We start from the raw sequence: 23,099 nt of genomic DNA on the forward strand, positions 1-23,099 counted from the left end.
AATCCGCTGAGCGCACTACACACGTCCCACACAAAGGCTGCTTACCAGAAAATGATGCAATCGACAGGTGTGAAAAAGTTTACGCATGCGCACGAAGGTTCAAGGTTTGCTCATGCAAGCACATGTGATTCAAATCCATCAGGTTTTTGCAAAAAATAAAAAGGTCCGATACTTTTCTAACAGACCTCGTATTTCAGTAGAGTGATTAATGATTGGATTTATTGTTGTGTGATATATTTTTGTGTGGCGTTGGTTTGAAATTTGTGTGGGTTGATTCTTTTCTGTTTGGGGGAAAAGAAGAAAATTCAGATTGACTGCTTCAATTGAACATTGCAGTATTTGGCCAATCTTGCCTCAGTAATCATGAATGAGCTACTGTGGAACTGACCACTTAGAACAATGAGTTCCAGCGGGTATTCATGAACTTGCTGGAAACAGACTCATCTAGGCAATGAAGACTTTGGGTTATAAAACATTTCTATGAATCAGTTCCCCAGTATACATATTAAATACTGCTAAAAGATTGAAAAATTGTCGATTGACTGATCCACTAATTATTTTTGATGACATAACAGACAGAAGGGAGCAGTGGTTGTGGTAGATTCTCTGAGGACTATTAAAAAAAAACAAAACAAAAAAAACTGCTTGTGAGACTGTGATTGCATACCCGGTTCTTGACCTCCGGGCCCCAAACAGCCTGACAGAAGGTTGGCGAAAGAGAAAAAAGAAAAAAGTCTCCTATCAGTCCACTATAATTAACAGTTCTGTTGAGTTCTACGTGTCTACATGTGTGTATAATATGTTGCGTGTAATGTAACACAGGTCTTCTTTGGACCTGTGGACAATTTTTGGGTTTTTATTTGAGAAGAGTTGGGTTATTTTGCTTGTTTGTTGTAGCAGTTGTGGTATTCTGTTCCTGGTCTGGGGTGCTGGAGGAGGAGCGTGTATACACACAGCTGCTGAGGGAAGCTCTAAATGTTCACTTCCCTCCTCCTCCTCCTCCCCATGCCGCTCCACAACCCCACAACTTGAGAAATTGAGAAACACTGCAGCAATGTTTTGTTGTGCTTTAACACATGAAATACAGGGGTTTTACATGTAATTGCTTACATGTAATTGTTACTAGTGTTTTAAAAGTGTTTGTTACTGTTAAATTTAGAGAGATGTTGTTTATTTGATGTAATCAATTCCAACTTTAATGTTGTTTTGCATTGCGTTGCATTGACTTTACCAAATACATTCAGTGTTCTATTTTTTTGAAGCGTGGTTTGTTTTGGAAACAAAGTGTAATTTATCACTCCAGCCGAAGAGCAGAGCAGAAGGTTGAACAGTGTGTGAACAGTAAAACTGGGATGATTATTGTCACATGTTTATAGAGCTCCTGTTAGACACATTAATGTTGGTGAGGGTGAATTGACAGCAATGTAGAAGCAACAAATAATAATAATTCAATATTTTGATCATCCTGTGTTTTGACTGAACTAATGTGAACTCTTAAGTGATGCAACTAACCCCTACTGCAAATCAAACAAGAAGCTGCAGGCTTTCATAAAGCATTGATGACCAATGAAGTGCTTATTAATTATTATTTGATGTATGCAGATTAAGTTAGGCCCTAAAGGATAGAGATTGTTGGACAACTTTTCACATGATTATTGTCCATCCTGACCCATAGTTATTCCTGCGAACCAAACATTGTTTATGTATCTGATTCTGTCAGTATTTCTATTTATTATTGGTGTTTAAACATTGATTAATCCAACAGTTCTATTCTGGGATAAACTGCTAAAAGATACTTCAATTCACTTTCAATGATCCTGCATGTTTGATGTTCTGTGCAATCAAAACTGTTTTGACATGACACCTCTTAATGGGTGTTCCCCCACCCATTGGAACCCCTGCCCAGTATGGAAGGCTGTGAGCCCATGACGGGTAAGATCCCATCTTAAACCCTGGGACAACCTAAGGCAGGCCCAGTCCCGATTACTCGACCTTGTCTCTGTGACGCTCTGACTCACTAGGACATGAGGATATGGCACTGGGGTACTGTGGTGGGGTCAAATTTGCCCGTATGCCTACATGGTAGACAGTGTATTGATCTAATTGGAGTATTGGATCATTGTCGGGAATTGATTTGTCATATTAAGATTGGCCTGCACGTAATAATCAATATTAATCAATGCTTATCATTCATCCAATCAATCAATTTTTGCAAATTAATGCGTCACAATGTCCACCAAACCGCTGATGGTGTGTATGCCTGATCCTTGAACAAACCAGTCCTGCCTCCCAGCCTTTTCAAGTGAGCAGCTGTCGTAAGTCATAGACCATCTCAGGTTTTACGGCTGGGATGGTTGGACTGGTTAATACTCATTTTGTGGTGTTTGGATTACAGGCATATGCAAAACATTACTGCAGAGCATGTCTAATTTATGCAAAGCATAACCCAGAGGTGTTCCCTGTGAAACATGCAGATGCTCTGACAGTTGCAAAGATACTTTGTAGAGACATAATTCCAAGACATGAACTACCTGAAACAATGCACAGTGATAATGGTACACATTTTGTAAATAAAATCATTCAACATTTGACAGAACATTTGAAAATAAATGCAAAAACACATTGTGCTTATCATCCTCAAAGTGCAGGTTTAGTGGAAAGAACAAATGGGACAATTAAAAGTAAGCTCAGAAAATGTATGGAAGAAACAGGAAAAAACTGGGTTTGTTGTTTGGATTTGGTGAAATTGTACATGCATATAACACCCAACTCAGAGACTGGCCTTACGCCATTCGAAATTTTGTATGGCAGGCCCTACAGAATACCAGATTTACAGAAAATAGCTGGGCCTGATAGTGAGGATGAGGGATTAGTTGATTATATGAGACGTGTGTTATCCCATAAGAATGTCATACACGCTAACAAGATACCAGAGTCTCCTATTTCTGTGCAGAGCCCTGAGAATCAGATCCAGATTGGCGACTGGGTGCTGATAAAGACTATTAAGAGAAAGAACTGGTCATCTCCGAGGTGGGAAGGTCCATTCCAAGTGCTGCTAACCACCCCCACTGCAGTGAAAATTGCAGAAAGGTCATCTTGGGTGCATCTATCCCACTGCAAAAGACAAAGATACATGAAAGATCCCAAACAAGACAAGGGGAGCGACGTGTAACAGTGTCGGCTGATGGCCTATGGGCCCAGCAATGGCTGGAAGCGTGTCATAACAGAGACAGAGAGTGACCAGGAGTGAACAAAGACAAAGACCAGAGGTTGAAGCAGATACCAGGATCCTGAAGCAGACGAGTAACCAGCTGTGACCGAGGAGAGGCCTGTCAACTTGAACCAGGATCAGAAGCAGACGTACTACAAGCTTGAAATACAGCACTGACGTGACCAGACCAGGAGAAAGAAGCAGACGAAACTGCATCTTTGAGAATGGGAGACAAGAGAATCCTGTTCTATTCCTGTGCACCTGTGTTTGAAGAAAACGTCAAGAGCAGGGCACAGGACAGAGTACATGACACATTATTTTAATTCCACTTGCAACATGCCTTGCACATACTGATGATAGTACAGATTTATGCACTACAGCGGAAGGGAAATAACATAAAAACAGTTCCAGATTCCCTCAGTCCCTTTGCTGAACTGAACTGAGACTGTGAACTGTCCCCTTCAGCCCCTAAGCCCAGACAAACTGCACCTTTTGAACTGTCACCAAAGAAAGAAGACATCTTTAAGACCAGAACTGTAGTTTTTCTCTGTCCCTTGAGAGAAAAAAAAAACAAACCACAGGGACAGAAGGAGAGAAATACCAACAGGTTGTTCAAAACACTGTTTTAGTCATGGAGAGCTTTGCTGCCAGAGCAGGATGCAAACTTTGCACCCTGATGTTGATTTTGACGATTATTGCTGTGATTGTGGCATTTACTGTGTGGTGATATGAAAATATATATGAACCATGTTACAATTCAGACCAGAAGAAAGTGAAACCACAAAGTTTTGAGTGGATGTTTGATACGCCACGTAACCCATATCAAATGAACATGTGGTATAGATATGCTAAGTTCTTGGCTGATGGAGTGAATGTGAACAACTGTTATGTATGTTCTTTAATGCCTGTCTCTGCTGCACACCCACGTATAAAACCACTGCCGCTTTTGAACATTAGTCTTTTGTTTCCACATGTGGTAGCATCAGCAGTTAATTGTAAGGCACTCAATCACTCGGTTCATGAACATACAGGCCCTTACATCACCATCAAGGCACCAAAAAACATATCATTTAAGAATTTCCTAGCAGCAGAAGGGTCACTGGAAGCACCTGTGCACACTAATCTTTTCCTTGATCCTGGAGCTCGACTCATCTGTTATGCAAACAACCAGCCTTTGTTCTCTGGTCCAATTACCAATATGGGCAAAGTTGCTAAGCTGTTTTGTAAAGTGATTTTGGGGCCATGCACTCGCCTGCTAGATGGAAGCTTTAATCATACTCAAGCTCCCTATGGGGGTAAGTGTATAGATTACTTCCAAGCACCGGACCCGACGGGGAGTTACGCTCAGGTAAGTAAGTAAGTAAGTAGGGTTTATTTATATAGCACCTTTCAAGATAGAAATCACAAAGTGCTTCACATAAGAACAAAGAAATTAAAAGCAGCAGAAACATAGAACCATAAAACTAGATAAAAGCCAGCCTATACAAAAGGGTCTTTAGCTTCACTTTAAATGTTTCAACAGAGTCCATGGAGCGTAGGTCCAAAGGCAGTGCTTTCCACATTTTAGGTGCCACCACCTTGAAAGCACAGTCTCCCCTGGTCTTCAGTCTTGTCCTAGGCACAACCAATAGGCAGCTCTCCACAATTTCTCTTATACTCACTCGACTGGTAAGCCACTGAAAGCCGAGATAGGCATGTCCCAACTTGTCCTCTGACACTCCAAAATGGAGGCGTTCTTTGTCTCACTCCATCAGCGAATCCGTCATGACGCGCAAAGCCTCCGCGCGGCTTTCCATGACAAAATCTCTTGTTAAAAGTGAAATCTGCTGGAAAATGGCTGATGTCCAGCTCTTGTGATAACCAGAGAAATTGCACATGACGATCCCAGATCCACACAGCCATCCGTTTAGAAATGATCTGGTGGTTTGTGCCTGTCGATCCCGGCTCAGAGCGCGGCGCGCCGTGCGCCATTGTGGGCTGTCCTTAAAGCGGTAGTAACACTCCTTAATCTCTGTGAAGTCCATAAAATTTTCACCGAAAGCCATCTGAATTTTGCTAATCGTTTCCACCTGCCTGTCTCTAACAGTTTCTGAAAAAATTCTAATGGAAAAAAAGCCCAAATCATTCCGCCATTTCCTCGCAATGAAAAAACGACGAGAGGGGTGGACCAGTGCTCACTCAAAGCCTGCCCACAGGCGAATGACGCAACCGACAGGCGTGAAAAAACTCACGCATGTGCACAAAGGTTCAAGCTTGGCTGACGTAAAAACATATGAATCAAATCCATATATTTTTTGCATAAAATAAAAAGGTCGGATAGTTTTCTCACAGACCTCGTATGTATTACCTTGTGTAATATGTTGCCTGTTTGTCAACAAGTGCAGACAGAGTTTATACAAAATAAAAAACAACATCCCCACAGTCAAATAATAATATAACTACATTTCTGGAAACTATGAATATTAACTTCATAAACTGTTGTATTCGATATTTAAACCAATATTGACTTGGTCACGGCCATGCCACTGCCAGTTTACTTTCACGTCAGCTCCTTTGCTGGTGTGAAAATGCAGAGCTGCTGGCACGTTTTACCATAGAAATACATTGTGTATGTGGGAGTGGTATTTGCTCTTGAATTCCAGATTTAAGTAATTATTTGTTTGAATTTAGTTAGATTTCTGTTGTTGGGACCTTAGTGTAGCCTTCAAATATTCAGAGGGTTTGGATAATATCACCGTGGAGTGATATAAAACCAAATTAGCAGCAGCAGGACTGGCATATTGCCTGTACCAACTCAAAGCTGGACGATGGAAAAATGATCCCACACAATAGCCAGATGTTCAATATCCTGATATTTATTCCTACCTCATAGACACAACAGGTATTTTTGTATTTTATATCATTTATGTCATGTATGCATTCTAAACTGCTGGTCTGCCCCAGGACGACCCATGATGTGATGCATAATCTTGGTGACTTGTGATGGATTTTAATTTTCTTTCTTGCTTTGTTGATACAATCCACAGCCTAGCACTGGGGAGGCATAAAAAAACCTAAAATAGTGGTGAAAATGAAAAAAACTTGCATCAACTTCACTGTCCGCTACTGATTGTGTACACCCCAGCCGGCATTGTTGCTACAACCCCTGGCAAAAATTATGGAATCACCGGCCTCAGAGGATGTTCATTCAGTTGTTTAATTTTGTAGAAAAAAAGCAGATCACAGACATGACACAAAACTAAAGTCATTTCAAATGGCAACTTTCTGGCTTTAAGAAACACTGTAAGAAATCAAGAAAAAAAGATTGTGGCAGTCAGTAACGGTTACTTTTTAGACCAAGCAGAGGAAAAAATATGGAATCACTCAATTCTGAGGAAAAAAATTATGGAATCACCCTGTAAATTTTCATCCCCCAAATTAACACCTGCATCAAATCACATCTGCTCATTGACACTGACCCGATGCCATGACATTGACCCTATGTGTCTTTTTGCAAGGAATGTTTTTGCAGTTTTTGCTCTATGGCAAGATGCATTATCATCTTGAAAAATGATTTCATCATCCCCAAACATCCTTTCAATTGTCCAAAATATCAACATAAACTTGTGCATTTATTGATGATGTAATGACAGCCATCTCTCCAGTGCCTTTACCTGACATGCAGCCCCATATCATCAATGACTGTGGAAATTTACATGTTCTCTTCAGGCAGTCATCTTTATAAATCTCATTGGAAAGGCACCAAACAAAAGTTCCAGCATCATCACCTTGCCCAATGCAGATTCGAGATTCATCACTGAATATGACTTTCATCCAGTCATCCACAGTCCACAATTGCTTTTCCTTAGCCCACTGTAACCTTGTTTTTTTCTGTTTAGGTGTTAATGATGGCTTTCGTTTAGCTTTTCTGTATGTAAATCCCATTTCCTTTAGGCGGTTTCTTACAGTTCAGTCACAGACGTTGACTCCAGTTTCCTCCCATTCGTCCTCATTTGTTTTGTTGTACATTTTTCGATTTTTGAGACATATTGCTTTAAGTTTTCTGTCTTGACGCTTTGATGTCTTCCTTGGTCTACCAGTATGTTTGCCTTTAACAACCTTCCCATGTTGTTTGTATTTGGTCCAGAGTTTAGACACAGCTGACTGTGAACAACCAACATCTTTTGCAACATTGCGTGATGATTTACTCTCTTTTAAGAGTTTGATAATCCTCTCCTTTGTTTCAATTGACATCTCGTGTTGGAGCCATGATTCATGTCAGTCCACTTGGTGCAACAGCTCTCCAAGGTGTGTTCACTCCTTTTTAGATGCAGACTAACGAGCAGATCTGATATGATGCAGGTGTTAGTTTTTGGGATGAAAATTTACAGGGTGATTCCATAATTTTTTCCTCAGAATTGAGTGATTCCATATTTTTTTCCTCTGCTTGATCTAAAAAAGTAACTGTTACTGACTGCCACAATCTTTTTTTCTTGATTTCTTATAGTGTTTCTTAAAGCCAGAAAGTTGCCATTTGAAATGACTTTAGTTTTGTGTCATGTCTGTGATCTGCTTTTTTTCTACAAAATTAAATAACTGAATGAACATCCTCCGAGGCCGGTGATTCCATAATTTTTGCCAGGGGTTGTAAGGCCTCACAGATAGTGTGCCTTGATAGAGAGAGTGGCGACATGACGAGTCAGAAAAAAAAAAACAAAAAAAAAAACGGTGTGACTCATGGTGCCATCTTGGGTTCAAAATAGCATTCGCTGTTAATCTGTATGCATGTAAATCCAGCTTCTTTTTTATTTAGTATTCACTGAAAATCACAGGTTGCTGTGCATTAGGATGCACAAATAGACAAAGCAAGGGCTTCAAGATGTACAAGTTCCCTTCAGATCCAAACAGAAGAAAAATTTGGGAAAATAAAGTCAGCCGTGTGGAATGGAAGCGACATCATCGTCAAAGCTTTGCAAGGTAAGTAAATTTATTGTTCAGTCCCATGTACACTAAAACTCACCTAAACCGTCATCGTATAAACCAGATATTTGCAGTCACCGGACCAAAAAATTCCCAAAGTTTTTGTATTGTTTTCCATGTAACGGATTTTCGCTCACATTGGACAAAATGTCCCGTCCGATCATAATGTTTTTCCATTAAACCCCTCGCATGTGGGACCGGAGTCATTTTCTTGATTATAAGCCAGACCGTTTATTTTTTTCACACTGCATTCAGGCTCAGAGCTGCCACCTTGCTGCTTTCAATCCTTTGTCTGCCATCATATTATAACAGTTTTTGCAGTGCACACGCTCATAAATGGATTAGAAAAATCTGCACATTTACAGCACGAAGTCGCTAAAAGAGGAAAATGTACAGCTTACCTTTGATGTGGAGGTGAAGATTGTAGAAAGAAAAGGTTGTTGAGGGTTAAATCAGTCCGGAATAAAGCATAATCCAGAGATGGAGATCTTTAAAACTGTCATGCACGTCAGTGCATGACACGGTGTTACAGAGCTGCAAAAGCATAAATCAGTCTTTAAATTAATTAAATAAATCATCATAAATTGTAAATTTATGTAAATTTGATAGCTTAACTATCTTTATATTTATTTTGATAGCACCTGTACCTGGATGTGTTGCTGTATGTGGATAATGATTTTAAAAAATGTTGAAAACATTAAAGGTTCATTCAGTAGTTCAGCGGAGTTGGACCCAAAATGGCGCCATGTTCTGAGCTGACACCACTCTCACCTTGCTCAGTGCACCGCTCTTGTTGGAACGACAACACACAAAATGTGTCTCTTCCCAGATTGATCTCTTTCAGTGCATCTTCTTGTTCTGACTTCAACACAAAGTTAACACCCAAGTCTTTCATCACCAACTGTAAATGGTAATAAAAACATTCCAGTCATATCTTTCTGAACTCTTCTGCATCAAAATCCATGTGTCAATGTTTACAATGTGCTTGATTGATAACAGGTGAAGTTGCTGATAAATTTTTTTTAAGTTTCTTAAATATGTATTACTCTTAAAACTTCAGTTATCTTTATAATTTTATGACTGGTAAATGTTCTAATTAATTTAAATGGGATATCCTCATTAGCTATCTCACAGGAATGTCACAATTATGTGGGAACTACTTTTTGCGCAGGAATTCGTCAAGTACGTCGGCCACGGAAGCGTACTAACACAGGATATCCAGAAAGTGGATAGTTGTTCGGCCAAAACGAGTGTCCACTTTTAGCTTACCATAAACTAAGCTAGTGGCGCGCGTGAGAGTATGCGCTCTCTCTATCAAGGCACACTACTCACAGACAGCCTGCGACCTGGTCAAATACTTGGTACTGCTGAAACAAACGGACCAACAAACAAACAAAGTCGTGAAGAAGTGTCTTACTGTTAGCAACTGTAGATGTCAGATGATACAGTATTGAAATCTATCAAAAAATACACCGGAAAACTAATAGAAATAGAAGCTGAGATCAAAAGGATCAGGAAAAGCGACTGTGCCGTTACCATGGAAACAGAGGCGTGTACGATAGCGTCTCGAGGCCTGATTTGTTTTCCCTTAGCCACGTGATTGATGACGCAACCGCGTGACTGCTTCTATCTATCTATTAAAAAAAATCTGGATCTACATTTACTTAAGAAGATTTCAAAGGAGTGGTGTTCTGCGTCATTTGGTTTACTTTGGTACTCACTGCCACCTGCTGGCGTATTTCAGCAATGATATTTGTATTTTGATGCTCTTTTTTAAACCCTTATGAAAATTACAGCCGAAGCAATGAGCTGATTAATCATCAAACGCAAAATTTAATCCACACACACATACAATGAAGTTGTCTCAAATCCTGGATAGCAACCACCCAGATAGTTAACGAGTCTGGTGCTTTTTGTATCAGCTCGCACCAACCTGGCCATGAAAATCTCAGTCCATCAAGTCAGTCATTCTGTCTGCTCTTTCTCATAGAAAATAATGGGCTTTAGAGTGATGTGCGAGGCGTTTGCGCTGTGAAGGGCCCTAAACACTAACCAACCAACTTCACCACTTCGATGATTGGCTCTGAAAGTACCGAGTTTCTGCCACGTGACGGGACAATCAGATGAGGACAACTTATCATTTCTCTGCAAATGAAAGACTAAAATCGCCATATAGAAAATTACTCGCACATTGTTATTATTTTGTCCAGCCGCTGTGTGGCGCACTTCCGAATCAAAACAACGACTGGAGCGACGAGAAGGGAGCGAGCGGCCCTTAGGCTGAGCTTTTCTGAAATTCGGGCAAAAGAGGCATCGAATAATAAAATGACCAGTGGGTATCGTCATATATTTTGATTGTAAGGCATTTATGTACTTTATTTGACTGCATGTTGTCTGTGCTCATGTTTTTCCCCCCGGCTCGCAAAAATTGGTCATTGCTAATCTGGGCTGCGCCTATTTCCTGAAATAGACGTTACATTGTGTAGTAGTGCTTGCTTTTGTTACGTGGTTCGGACAAAGAAAAAAAAAATCGTTATGTTAGTTGACGTAGCTGTGTCTCGCTTTTGTGTCTAATTATCCGGACGTTAGTCGAGACTGTTTTGCTCGAAGCCTGGGCCTTGTGTAAGGACGTAACACTGTTGTTTTGTTTTAACACTACCATTGGCTAATTAATAATCATTATCATCTGTTAAAATCTGCATTTGTTGGTTGATTTTTTTTTTTTTTCTTCCTTCTCTCTGAGTGATGTGATACAACACAGAATGTGTTTCTGTTGTGGTAGGAAAAGGTCTATCTAAGCCCTTCTCTGCCACGTCGACATGCGTCACAATTTATATTTGTGGAAAAGCCATTATGTTCTGCAAGAAATGTATGCACTGTTTATGTGAGTTACATTTAGTTGTACTGGCGGTCAAGTCGTAATTTTACTCTTGATACCGGAGTTTTTAAAAATGTGTTTTTGAAGCTTTTCTGCTTGATATAGTTATTTTGCTGCATTCAGTGGTAACTAGGAACTCGGAATTTCCGTTGTCCAAGTAGGAAGCGAGCAATGTGTATGATCCAATGCTGGCTGTAGTCTTTAAGTATGAAATTCATAATTAGATAGGGATGTTCCGTACAGTTTGCAAATCATAAATATTCTGAAACTGGATCTGAACCACATTGAAATTCTGTAGAAGCCTTCCAGAAATGTGAAAATTTGCAGCCTGGAAGTGGAAATATTGATCAAATTTCCAAACTTTTTGTGCATTTCAGAAAAATTAAACCCTACATCTATTGTAAGCCTAAACCAATTAAGATAAAGTAATTTGCAAGATTACTGATCAGCTGAAATATTGCGGAAGTGCCTCTGTGATGAGCATCCCGGTGGCTGGAAAAGACCATGAAGAGGGCCTTACTGAAATACGAAATGGGGCCTAAAATTATGGTACATTTCGTTATATGCACTCAATTATGACAAAATGAACTTTATGTCATAGATTACTCACATAGTAGGCACCTTGTTTTAAGCAGAGGGACCTGTTATTTACGCCAGGTGGCAACACTTTCTTGTGTCCTTAAAGGAGTATTATAGTGTGAGTTTTATGGCTTTACATGGATTCGGTGGGCTATTAAGTTTATTATCTCCATTTCCTGATTATTTACCCCCATTACATGATTATCAGAACCCATTTCGTTACATTTAATCTATTTCGTATCTTAGTATAGCTGCAAGGAGATGCCCATATTTCTCCTGGCCGTGCCTGATAGATGCTTACTTTTGAGACACGGATGTAGTTCCTCTTTTTTCTTGCAGGTCAAAATGGAAATGTGTTGAAAATTTGAAATTGTAGATGCAATATGGTGCAGTCTGGTGCTTTCTGACACCAAAAACATGTTTGAAAGCACTAGATTACACCAATTTGCATCTAGGATTTTACAACTTCTCTGAAATTTTTTAAAACTTCAGACAAAATGAAGAAACCACTTCAGTAACTACTTGTGCATACAGCTTTGCCACATGATGGACATTTTCCATAAATGAAAACTCAGTCATCATTCATTGAAAATAAAACTGATGAAGCTGAAAGGCAAAGATGAGAGCTCAAGCAATAACTGACTTATATAACACCAGCATGTTGCCCATGGGAATCCACTGGCTCTAGATTTGGTAGTGTTTATAAAATGGGTAGCTGACATTTTTCAAGGGTGGCAATAAATTTAGCAATGAGTTGGAATGGTGTGTGAGTTCAGAATGTTTTTAGAACCTTAGACTACAACAATTTTTAGAAGAGGAACTCAACCCGTTTATTTTCTGTTAATTATGTAATTTTTAATTGCCTCGTTGAATGGCATGTTCCAGGTTTCACCTCATAAACTATTCGTACCATTGAACTCAAACATTCATTATTTGTATATTACTCAGATTGTCAGAAAAGGTGCAAAATGAGACTTAAAAACTTTTCTGTTGTCCAGCCACACTAAGACTTCACCTCCCATAATAGATTTGAGGTTCATTGGTGAATCACAACGCAGTTTGTCAGTCGTGTCTTGAAAAAGACAACAACCCTCTGATGTTACACCCATGATTCTATACTCAACTTCCATGTTAAAAAATACAGCTAAAATAGATGTATTTAAAAAAAACTGCACTTGTCCAGTTTGGGCAACATAATAGAGTACCACTGTTGCCCAAGCAGGTTTCTACTTTTCCCAAATAACTGTTACTATCAAACAGTGTGAGGTATATGTGTTTAAGGAAGTTGCCGGTCTAAGTGATTCAGGGGGTGGGTGTCTGTTTGGGTGGTTGCCATCCAGGACTGAAAGGACAGTGCTGTGATGGAATGGACATGGGAACATTCTGCACCAGTACATGATGCTCCCAAATCTGACCTTATTAGGAAAGTGAGATGACAGTTTATGGTCCACCTTCTGATATTTTGCATGTCTTGAATTTTTGCTTTGGTGATGTATTTACATCGTTATATTAGTGATGGGTTGTAGTCAAGAGCCACTAGACATTCTGATAAAACTTTGTCAAATATGGTGCTCATTTGGTGGTTTTAACATCCCAGAGAATTTTTAACCTTTTAAGATGACTTTAGAAGATAGGTTTTTCTTTATTCTGCTGCTTAACAGCTTTCCTGTTTTATGACATTGCAAAAATGTATAATCAGTTGGATATTTAAAGAAACACACAGTTCTTGGTTGGTTTTCAGCTCAGTGTTATCCTGCAGAGGTCTGCAGTCCATAGGACACGCATGCGGTCTGAATCCAAATTGTCACATGGTTCCCACTGTGCTGTGATTTGGTGCTGGTAGTAAATTTGGGCCGCAATAACATATCAGTAAAATTGATTTCAAAAAGTTAGCAATGAATTTCACTATTGATCAGTTGATGTCACATATTGGGTCACTCCAGCTAAAACCCATGTTAAACATATGGTTAAAAAAGATAAGAAAAGCCTTTATTCATCCCTCAATGGGGAAATTTCAGTGTCACATCGCAGCATAGAACAGTAGGAATAGAAGGGCATGCAATAAAACAGACAAGTATCTCTTAAAAAACAAGAACTAAAAAAAAAATGCACTGAGTGCCGGGTAACGCTAAGGCTACCATTGTTCAGTTCAATGCTGCACTGCCGGGATGTTATACACTGTCAGGATGTGAAAGTGATCAGATAAAGTGACTTCAGCGTGAAATGTGCAATAAGTTACTCTAACATTTACAATATGGACAGGTTAAAATGTACTAGGTAAAGTGACAAGTTTGCACCATAAGTTAAATTATTGCACCTAATAAATACAGCAGGTAATGACATGATTATTGTCCTGGTTGCTGTGGTTACCACAGTACTAGCATTGTTCATTGTACAGTCTGACAGCAGCCGGGAGAAACGATCTATGGAATCTCTCCCTCACACAGCGAGGGTGGATGAGTCTGTCACTGAAACTGCTCTCCAGAGCAGACAGAACGTCCTGCAGGGAGTGACACTCGTGGTCCAGCATAGATGTAAGTTTAGCCAGGACCCTCCTGTCCCCCACCTCCTGCACAGAGGACAGCCCAGGACAGAGCAGGATTTCCTGATGATCTTATCCAGTCTTTTCCTGTCCCTCTCTGTGATGCTGCTGCTCCAGCAGACCACACCGTACAGGATGGCTGAAGCCACCACAGAGTCATAGAAGGTCCTCAGGAGTGGCCCACTCACTCCAAAAGACATCAGCCTCCTCAGGAGGTAGAGGCGGCTCTGACCCTTCCTGCAAAGTGTGTCCATGTTGTGAGTCCAGCCTAGTTTGTTGTTCAGATGAACACCCAGGTACATATGAGTCCACTCTCTCAATGTCCTTTCCCTGGATGTTCACTTGGGGGGAGTGTAGTGGGGCGGCGTCTGAAGTCCACCACCATCTCCTTGGTCTTCCCCGCATTGATGAGGAGGTGGTTCCTCTGACACCAGTCCACAAAGTCCTGCGTTAGTCCTCTGTACTCCACGTCGTCATCGTCCATAATGAGTCCAATGAGGGCAGAGTCGTCGGAGAACTTCTGCAGGACACAGCTGTCCGTGTTGTGTCTGAAGTCTGCAGTGTAAAGAGTGAAGAGGAAGGGCGCGAGGACCGTCCCCTGGGGGCCCCCACACTGCAGGTCAGGAGGTCAGACACGCAGTTCTTGGTCCTCACAAACTGGGGCCAGTTTGTGAGATAGTCCAGGACCCACTCAGCCAGATCCTCGTCCACTCCTACAATCACCAGCTTGTCCCTCAGGAGCCGCGACTGGGTGGTGTTGAAAGCGCTGGAGAAGTCAAAGAAGAGAATCCTCACAGCGCTGCCGGGCCTCTCCAGGTGGGACAGCGAGCGGTGCAGCATGGAGATGATGGCGTCCTCCACTCCGATGCCATGCCGGTAAGCAAACTGCTTTGGGTCCATAGCAGAGCTCACTGTGGAGCAGAGGTGGCACAGGACGAGGCGCTCTAGGGTCTTCATCAGGTGGGATGTAAGTGCCACTGGCCTGAAGCTGTTGAGGTCCTTGGCGTGCGGTGTTTTGGGCACTGGGACCACACATGATGTTTTCCAGAGGTGTGGCACCGTCCTCAGCTTCAGGCTCAGGTTGAAGACCCGCTCCATGACCCCAGACAGCTCATCTGCGCAGGATTTGAGGAGCCTCGGGCTAATCTTGTCTGGGCCTGCTGCCTTTTTGCTCTTTATTCTCTTCAGCTGACTCCTGACCTGATCTGCCGTGAAGAGTAAAGAGCAGGTGGGGGGGAAGGTAGGGGTGGAGGGGGGGGAGGAGGTCTGTCTGCTGCCAGGATGTGTATTGGGAATGAAGCAGTCTGTGGCGGTGGTGTGAGCGGAGTGTAAGGAGGGGGAGGGGGGATACTGGGCAGAGGCACAGAAGACAGAGCGGGGGGGAGGAGGAGGTTGTGTCGAACCTCAGGAAGTGCTTGTTGAGGTTGTTTGCTCATTGATGGTCACCTTCCACCTGTTTGGGAGGGGGTTTGAACCCAGAGATGGTCTTCAAGCTGCTCCCCCCCCCCCCCCCCGGATGTTCTGGTGTTGGAGCTGCTCCTTCAACTTCCTCTTGTAGGCGGTCTGAGCCTTGCGAATTTCTCTCCTCAGTTCTCTCTGTATATTCTTCAGGGCCTCTTGGTTCCCTGACTTAAAGGCTCTCTTCTTCTCCTTCAGCAGAGTCTTTATTTCAGGGTTAATCCATGGTTTGTTGTTCGAAAAACACCGCACTGTCTGGGTAGGTATGGTGTTTTCAAAACAAAAGTTGATGTAGTCCGTGATGCATTCTGTCATGGCGTTTATGTCCTCCTTGTGAGGGTCACAGAGTTCGGACCACACAGTTGTGCTGAAGCAGTCTCTAAGTGCCACCTCACTCTCTGCAGACCACTTCTGTACAATCCGAGACTCAGCAGGCTGCCTTCACACAAGGGGGACATATACTGGTGCCAAATGGATAATATTGTGGTCTGATCTAGAGGATGACATTTTTCGGGAATTCCTGTGGGTCACGTGATTCCTGAGGGATTTCCGCGGGATGGGAGTCAAAATTTTATCAATCACGTGATTGGGATGGGATGGGAATAAAAATGAACGGGAGTGGGCAGGAGTGGGAATGCCAAAAATATTTAAAACAACCAAAACGGGTTCACACCGGGCGCGATCAGACGCTACAAATTCGCGGGGGTCGCGTGGCGACGGACGCGCCTCCTTCACCCGGTGTGTCACTCTGCTTTTGCTGCAGAAATTCGCCCTGGTGCGTCATCAAATAGGAGGAGCTTCCATTCCGCTCGCCGGCTCTGGTTGTCAGTTAAGTTAACATGACGGATGTTGATCACACGGAGCGAGTTGTTGTGGAAAGCTCATTATCAGTATCATTATTTGCTTCAGGAGCTGTGTCTGGATGACGGCTGCTTTCAGCGGTCCTTCCGCCTCTGCAGGACCCAGTTTGAGGACCAACTGTCCCGTTCGCGCGTGCATGTAAACAATAATAATAATAATAAAAAAGAAACTGCTGCCTGCTGTGGTACTGCAGCTTGCTCCCCCCAAAACTCTGTTATAATTGTGTTTATAAACCAGTCACCATTTGTTTTATTATACATCTGTGTAGTTAGTTAATAAAATATTCTCCACAGACAAACTCGCGCGCGCACGTAAGAAAAACTCTGCTGCTTGCTGCTCCTCGCTCTTTCCCAAAAAACTGTCATAATTGTGTTTAGAAACCAGTCACCATTTGTTTTATTATACATCCGTGTAGTTGATTAATAAAATATTGTCCATAGACGAGTCGTTCACACAAGCACGTAAAAAAAGAAAAAAAAAAAAACTCCGCTCCCCCTGCTGTGGGGCTGCTGCTCGCTCCAAAAACTCTCAGAATTGTGAAATAAAGGACAAAAGAGACATAAGTCCTGCTCACAGGCTGCTACCAGATACAGGACATGTTCACATCTTCAGTCAAACTCCAGACATCTCCACGTCACCAGTCCCTGATTGATCATCACGGCGCGAGACATACGAGAGTGGGATGGGAGTGTGACTGATTTTGAGTGGGAGCGGGATGGGATTGGGAGTCATCTTTACAGGAGTGGGACGGGATGGGATTTATTTTTTTACTCCAGTCCGGGATTGGACAGGATGGGATTTTTTTCTGGGAGCGGGATGGGACAGGAGTGAAAATCCACTCCCGTGTCATGCTCTAGTCTGATCTGCCCAGTGGGGGAAGGTGGGAAGAGGTGTATGCCTCCTTCACACTGGCAAAAAATAAGTCCAGTGTTTTATTGTCTCTGGTGGGACAGGTCACATACTGAGTGTGTGTGGGGAGGACAGAGGCAGGGTTGGAGTGGTTGAAGTCACCAGTGCTGAGGAACAGGGCCTGTGGGTGTCTTGACTGCAGATCACTGATGCAATTTAGCAGATGCTCACAAGCGATTTCAGGGTTAGCAGATGGGGCTACATACACAGCTATCACGGTAACTTGTGAAAACTCCCGAGGCAGATGATATGGCCTAATGCTAACAGCAAGAAGTTCGATGTGTTTGTTGCACATCTGCATCTTAACAGTACAGTGTTCTGCTTTGGACCATTTTTCATTCACATAAACTGAAAGTCCTCCTCCTCTCCGCTTCCCACTCCCCTCCGTCCTGTCCAAGCGTAGCAGATGAAAGTTGTCGATGGCTACAGCAGACTCTGGAATGGTTGGGGTGAGCCAGGTCTCTGTGAAAATCATCAGTGCAGTGGTTCTGTATTCCCGCTGGTACCGTGTGAGCGCAGTCAGCTCTTCACACTTTCCGGTAACGGATCTTACGTTACCGGTGATCACAGAGGGAAGTGCACGACAAGGGCGATGTTTCTTCTCTTGGATCCTGCATCTGGCCCGACATCCATGATGAAAACTGCGTAATATGTCCGCGGGGATGTTGTTTTCTTCTTTGTCCCACGGGAAAAGCAGAGCGGCTCCTCTCAGGGCGATCAGCTGTTCCTTTGTGTAGACAATAGGCGCGCAGCACGCGGGGGGTGTCCTGACACACGTGGCAAAAACAGGTAAAAATATCCACGAATTTGCAGAAAAATACTGTGTCAGTGTAGCCCTAGCCTTACAGTAAGTGTAACAAAAAAAAATAAAAGTTAAAAAGTTGGAAAAAAGTGTGCAAATACAGAGCTGCGAAGTGACCCAGCTGCAACCACCTGGAAGCGCCGGAAAGTTAAGAAACCTAATCCCTGGCAACTGGACCACGGTTGACTGTTTCATTTCCATATTTTGTGTGTGAGAGTTGTATAGATGACTGAAGCATGTTTTGATAATCTGGAAGTTAGCATGTATCTGTAGGACAAATGACTTCTAATGTTTTTTTTGTTTTTTTTTACTACCAGCTGATGTCACAGGGACAACAGTTTGTGCTGCACTCCTTTAATCCTCAAGCAACCAAGTGGGGTCATCTGGCATATATTTTGTGCACCATTTTTCTAATTTTAATCAGAATAAAGTTTCCTTCCATGAATTTGTCAATGTATTTGTTCATACAATTTTGCAAGTATCGACCGATCGGTGTGCCAAAGTATTAGTAGTAAACTTGGGCAGGGTTACCCCATGAAGATCTGAGATTTTTGACATTATAGCTTCAGATGGTATTGTACAATCCCTGGCAAAAATTATGGAATCACCGGCCTCGGAGGATGTTCATTCAGTTGTTTAATTTTGTAGAAAAAAAGCAGATCACAGACATGACACAAAACTAAAGTCATTTCAAATGGCAACTTTCTGGCTTTAAGAAACACTATAAGAAATCAAGAAAAAAAATTCTCAACACTCAATTCTGAGGAAGAAATTATGGAATCATGAAAAACAAAAGAACGCTCCAACACATCACTAGTATTTTGTTGCACCACCTCTGGCTTTTATAATAGCTTGCAGTCTCTGAGGCATGGACTTGATGAGTGACAAACAGTACTCTTCATCAATCTGGCTCCAACTTTCTCTGATTGCTGTTGCCAGATCAGCTTTGCAGGTTGGAGCCTTGTCATGGACCATTTTCTTCAACTTCCACCAAAGATTTTCAATTGGATTGAGATCTGGACTATTTGCAGGCCATGACATTGACCCTATGTGTCTTTTTGCAAGGAATGTTTTCACAGTTTTTGCTCTATGGCAAGATGCATTATCATCTTGAAAAATGATTTCATCATCCCCAAACATCCTTTCAATTGATGGGATAAGAAAAGTGTCCAAAATATCAACGTAAACTTGTGCATTTATTGATGATGTAATGACAGCCATCTCCCCAGTGCCTTTACCTGACATGCAGCCCCATATCATCAATGACTGGAAATTTACCTGTTCTCTTCAGGCAGTCCTCTTTATAAATCTCATTGGAACGGCACCAAACAAAAGTTCCAGCATCATCACCTTGCCCAATGCAGATTCGAGATTCATCACTGAATATGACTTTCATCCAGTCATCCACAGTACACGATTGCTTTTCCTTACCCATTATAACCTTGTTTTTTTCTGTTTAGGTGTTAATGATGGCTTTCGTTTAGCTTTTCTGTATGTAAATCCCATTTCCTTTAGGCAGTTTCTTACAGCTCGGTCACAGACGTTGACTCCAGTTTCCTCCCATTCGTTCCTTATTTGTTTTGTTGTGCATTTTCGATTTTTGAGACATATTGCTTTAAGTTTTCTGACTTGACGCTTTGATGTCTTCCTTGGTCTACCAGTATGTTTGCCTTTAACAACTTTCCCATGTTGTTTGTATTTGGTCCACAGTTTAGACACAGCTGACTGTGAACAACCAACATCATTTGCAACATTGCGTGATGATTTACCCTCTTTTAAGAGCTTGATAATCCTCTCCTTTTTCAATTGACATCTCTCGTGTTGGAGCCATGATTCATGTCAGTCCACTTGGTGCAACAGCTCTCGAAGGTGTGATCACTCCTTTTTTAGATGCAGACTAACGAGCAGATCTGCTTTGATGCAGGTGTTAGTTTTGGGGATGAAAATTTACAGGGTGACTCCATAATTTATTCCTCAGAATTGAGTGATTCCATATTTCTTCCCTCTGCTTGGTCTAAAAAAGTAACCGTTACTGACTGCCACAATTATTTTTCCTGATTTCTTATAGTGTTTCTTAAAGCCAGAAAGTTGCCATTTGAAATGACTTTAGTTTTGTGTCATGTCTGTGATCTGCTTTTTTTTCTACAAAATTAAACAACTGAATGAACATCCTCCGAGGCCGGTGATTCCATAATTATTGCCAGGGGTTGTAATTTGCCAACTCTAAATATAGTTTTTACTGTTTTGCAGGGAAGTATGGCCAACAGATCTAGAATAGCAAGAGTTACAGCTGCACAAGCATTAAGACTGATTCTTGATGCCCAGAGTGAGAATGAAAAGGATGATGGACAAATATTAGAGAGTGAAATAAATATGAACAACCCTAAAACAATCATTTATATAGAAGTATTCCAATATAAAATCATAAATAACCTCACTCGGTCATATTAGTTTCTGAGGGCTAACATTCAATTTACATTCTGTGTTTGACTATTGAAGTGTTTCTTTTGGAGTCACACTATTGTTGCACTGTTGATTTTACAGTGTTGCTCTTCCTCTCTAATTTCACATGCAGGAGGAAACCAGCGTGAGCTTGCACGCCAAAAGCATGCTAAAAAGCAGTCTGAACACTCCAAAGGAAAGAGGGGTGACGACGGGCTGTCAGCTGCCGCCCGGAAGCAGAGGTAGGCACCAATCAGGAACATGAGCTGGTCAGGTTATGGAGCATGTGCTATTATAGTGCATCGCTGCATCCTCCACGCCAGAGAACCACCCTGGGTCCTGGATAGCAACCATCCAAGCAGACAGCATGAAGAACTACTTTGTAGAAGCCCTCATTCTGTTCATGTCTAATTTAAACTGTATTGTTAATACCTAAAGTTGCTCACAATGTAAATATACTCAGTTTGTCTGCCTGGTTGGTTGCCATCTAGGACCCAACGCAGTATGGCAGAAGGAACACAGCTTTTCAGCATGAGCTGCCAGACCTGAACAGATATAATACAGGTTCTCTGATAGTAAATGTTATTTTTTTGCACTAGTTATGGCTGCAGCTCTTGATAATTTACATAATCAGAGAAACTTAATTATTTACCTGCAGCCATTCCCAAACTTAAGAATGCTTGGGACCACATTGAGAGATAAAAATCATCTGGGACCCACACAAAGTTTCAGGCACAATTTTGATTGCTACGTGGGACGAAGTTGTAGTTGGTCATTTTCTGTTGATCATACAATCTGATTATTTCAGCTGTAATAGCCTTCACAGTTTGTATTTATGAATGTTTGATGAATGTCAGACTTGGTATAAAATGGTGTTTGGTTAACTTTCTTTTGAAATGTCATTTTTATTCAAGGGATGCAGAAATAATGCAGCAGAAGCAGAAAAAGGCAGATGACTCTGGAAAAGGAAGCACAAAGTCAAAATAAAGGATCACGTCTGAGATTAGTGTAACTCGGCGTGAGGAGAACGTCCCGTCTTCAACATTCTTCCTGATGTTTGAGAATGGATCGTGGTCACTTTTGTCTCAACTCAAGAATCTAGCACTCTGCATTCTTCCCTGTGACAAATGACATTAATTGTTGTTCTACTCAATGAAATTAGCAGTGTCCTACATTGATGCAGCATTGGAGTATTGGGCAGGAGAGTCATGAACAATTCTCGACACAAAGCAACAGCGTAACAATTGTGTATTTTTGTACAAAAATGTTCCCTGCTGGTTTCAAATAAAGTGTATCTTTTTAGTTCACATTTGCTTGAGTTCTTGTCTGTAGTCTTCAGCTAGTTGGTCAAAATCAAATCGGATCATTAACAACTGAAAAACAAGCCTGCAGTTAGGTTTGTGTTTTTGAATGGTGAATCACGACAGTGAAATGTGGAAGAATTTGGTTATGTAGTGAAATGACACATTTGTATATTTTGGAGGTTCATTAAGTTTACTGTAAAAATGACTGACCAAAGCCAATATTTTAATTCAGGTTTCTTGCTGTTTGTGGCATGAATGTGATTCAGTGGCCTGGGAGACTGCAAAAATGTTCCAAAGTGTTAAAACAACCTGAACGTGCATATTTACATAAGTACAAATGTGACACAGCAATACTGATGAGAGAAAAAATGTTGCACAAGTTGCAGATGATGAACCAAACAACCATTCTTACCTCAGATAAATGGGGACACCTGGAATTTGTTTACAGCCGATCAGATGATTGATGTCACATAAATGGCATTAAATTTAAAGGCAAGAGATCCTAACCCAGTGATGATCGATCTAGAAAATTTCCTGGAAACTCATCCTGCCATGGGTGATGGTCTAGTGGTTAAGCGGTGGGTTTGAAACCAGAGGATCCATGGTTCAAATCCCGGAAAATCACTAAGGGCATTTGGGCAAAATCCCCAAGTTGCTCCTGGTGTGTAGTGAGCACTTTGTATGGCGGCACCCTGGCGTCAGGGTGCCGTCTGCTGTAGATAGAAAAGCGCTATAAAAATGCAGTCCATTTACCCTGCATACAGACTGAAGCAAATGCATAATTACGCCTATTTTTCAGTTGTAAGTATAAATCAGTTTTGGCTCTATGAGTGGTATTTCATGTCGCTTTATATGTTGTTTGCTTTTATGATGTTTAACAGAAATTGAAATGATCTCATGTCTTACAAGTGTTTCTGCAAGGTCACACCTTCAGCTACAACACTGGATAATGTGCAGTTCATTACAGAAGCCTTTGTTGAAGCATATTCCTGCATAGTGATCTGATTAAATGCAGCTCAGTCTTCACCCGCGCCTTGCATGTTTGACAGTAACACATGCTCTTTCACTTGGATTCATTGACACCATATTTGGTTCTGTGTGACTGATATTTGATCAGTTCTGTCCAAAAGGGAGCCACTTTATTCTTTACTAAC

At 41.6% G+C, this 23,099-nt stretch overlaps 1 protein-coding gene across 1 annotated transcript; it reads left to right on the forward strand.

The window, feature by feature from the left end:
- The first annotated feature begins 10,357 nt into the window (after positions 1-10,357).
- serf2 (small EDRK-rich factor 2) lies at positions 10,358-21,948 on the forward strand. The gene is made up of 3 exons (XM_034186985.1): positions 10,358-10,502; positions 20,775-20,883; positions 21,556-21,948. The coding sequence occupies exons 1-3, from the start codon at positions 10,496-10,498 to the stop codon at positions 21,626-21,628; spliced, it is 189 nt and encodes a 62-aa protein (XP_034042876.1). The 5' UTR covers positions 10,358-10,495; the 3' UTR covers positions 21,629-21,948.
- The last annotated feature ends 1,151 nt before the right edge of the window (positions 21,949-23,099 follow it).

Source organism: Thalassophryne amazonica, chromosome 2, assembly GCF_902500255.1.
Source record: "Thalassophryne amazonica chromosome 2, fThaAma1.1, whole genome shotgun sequence".
Taxonomy (NCBI): domain Eukaryota; kingdom Metazoa; phylum Chordata; class Actinopteri; order Batrachoidiformes; family Batrachoididae; genus Thalassophryne; species Thalassophryne amazonica.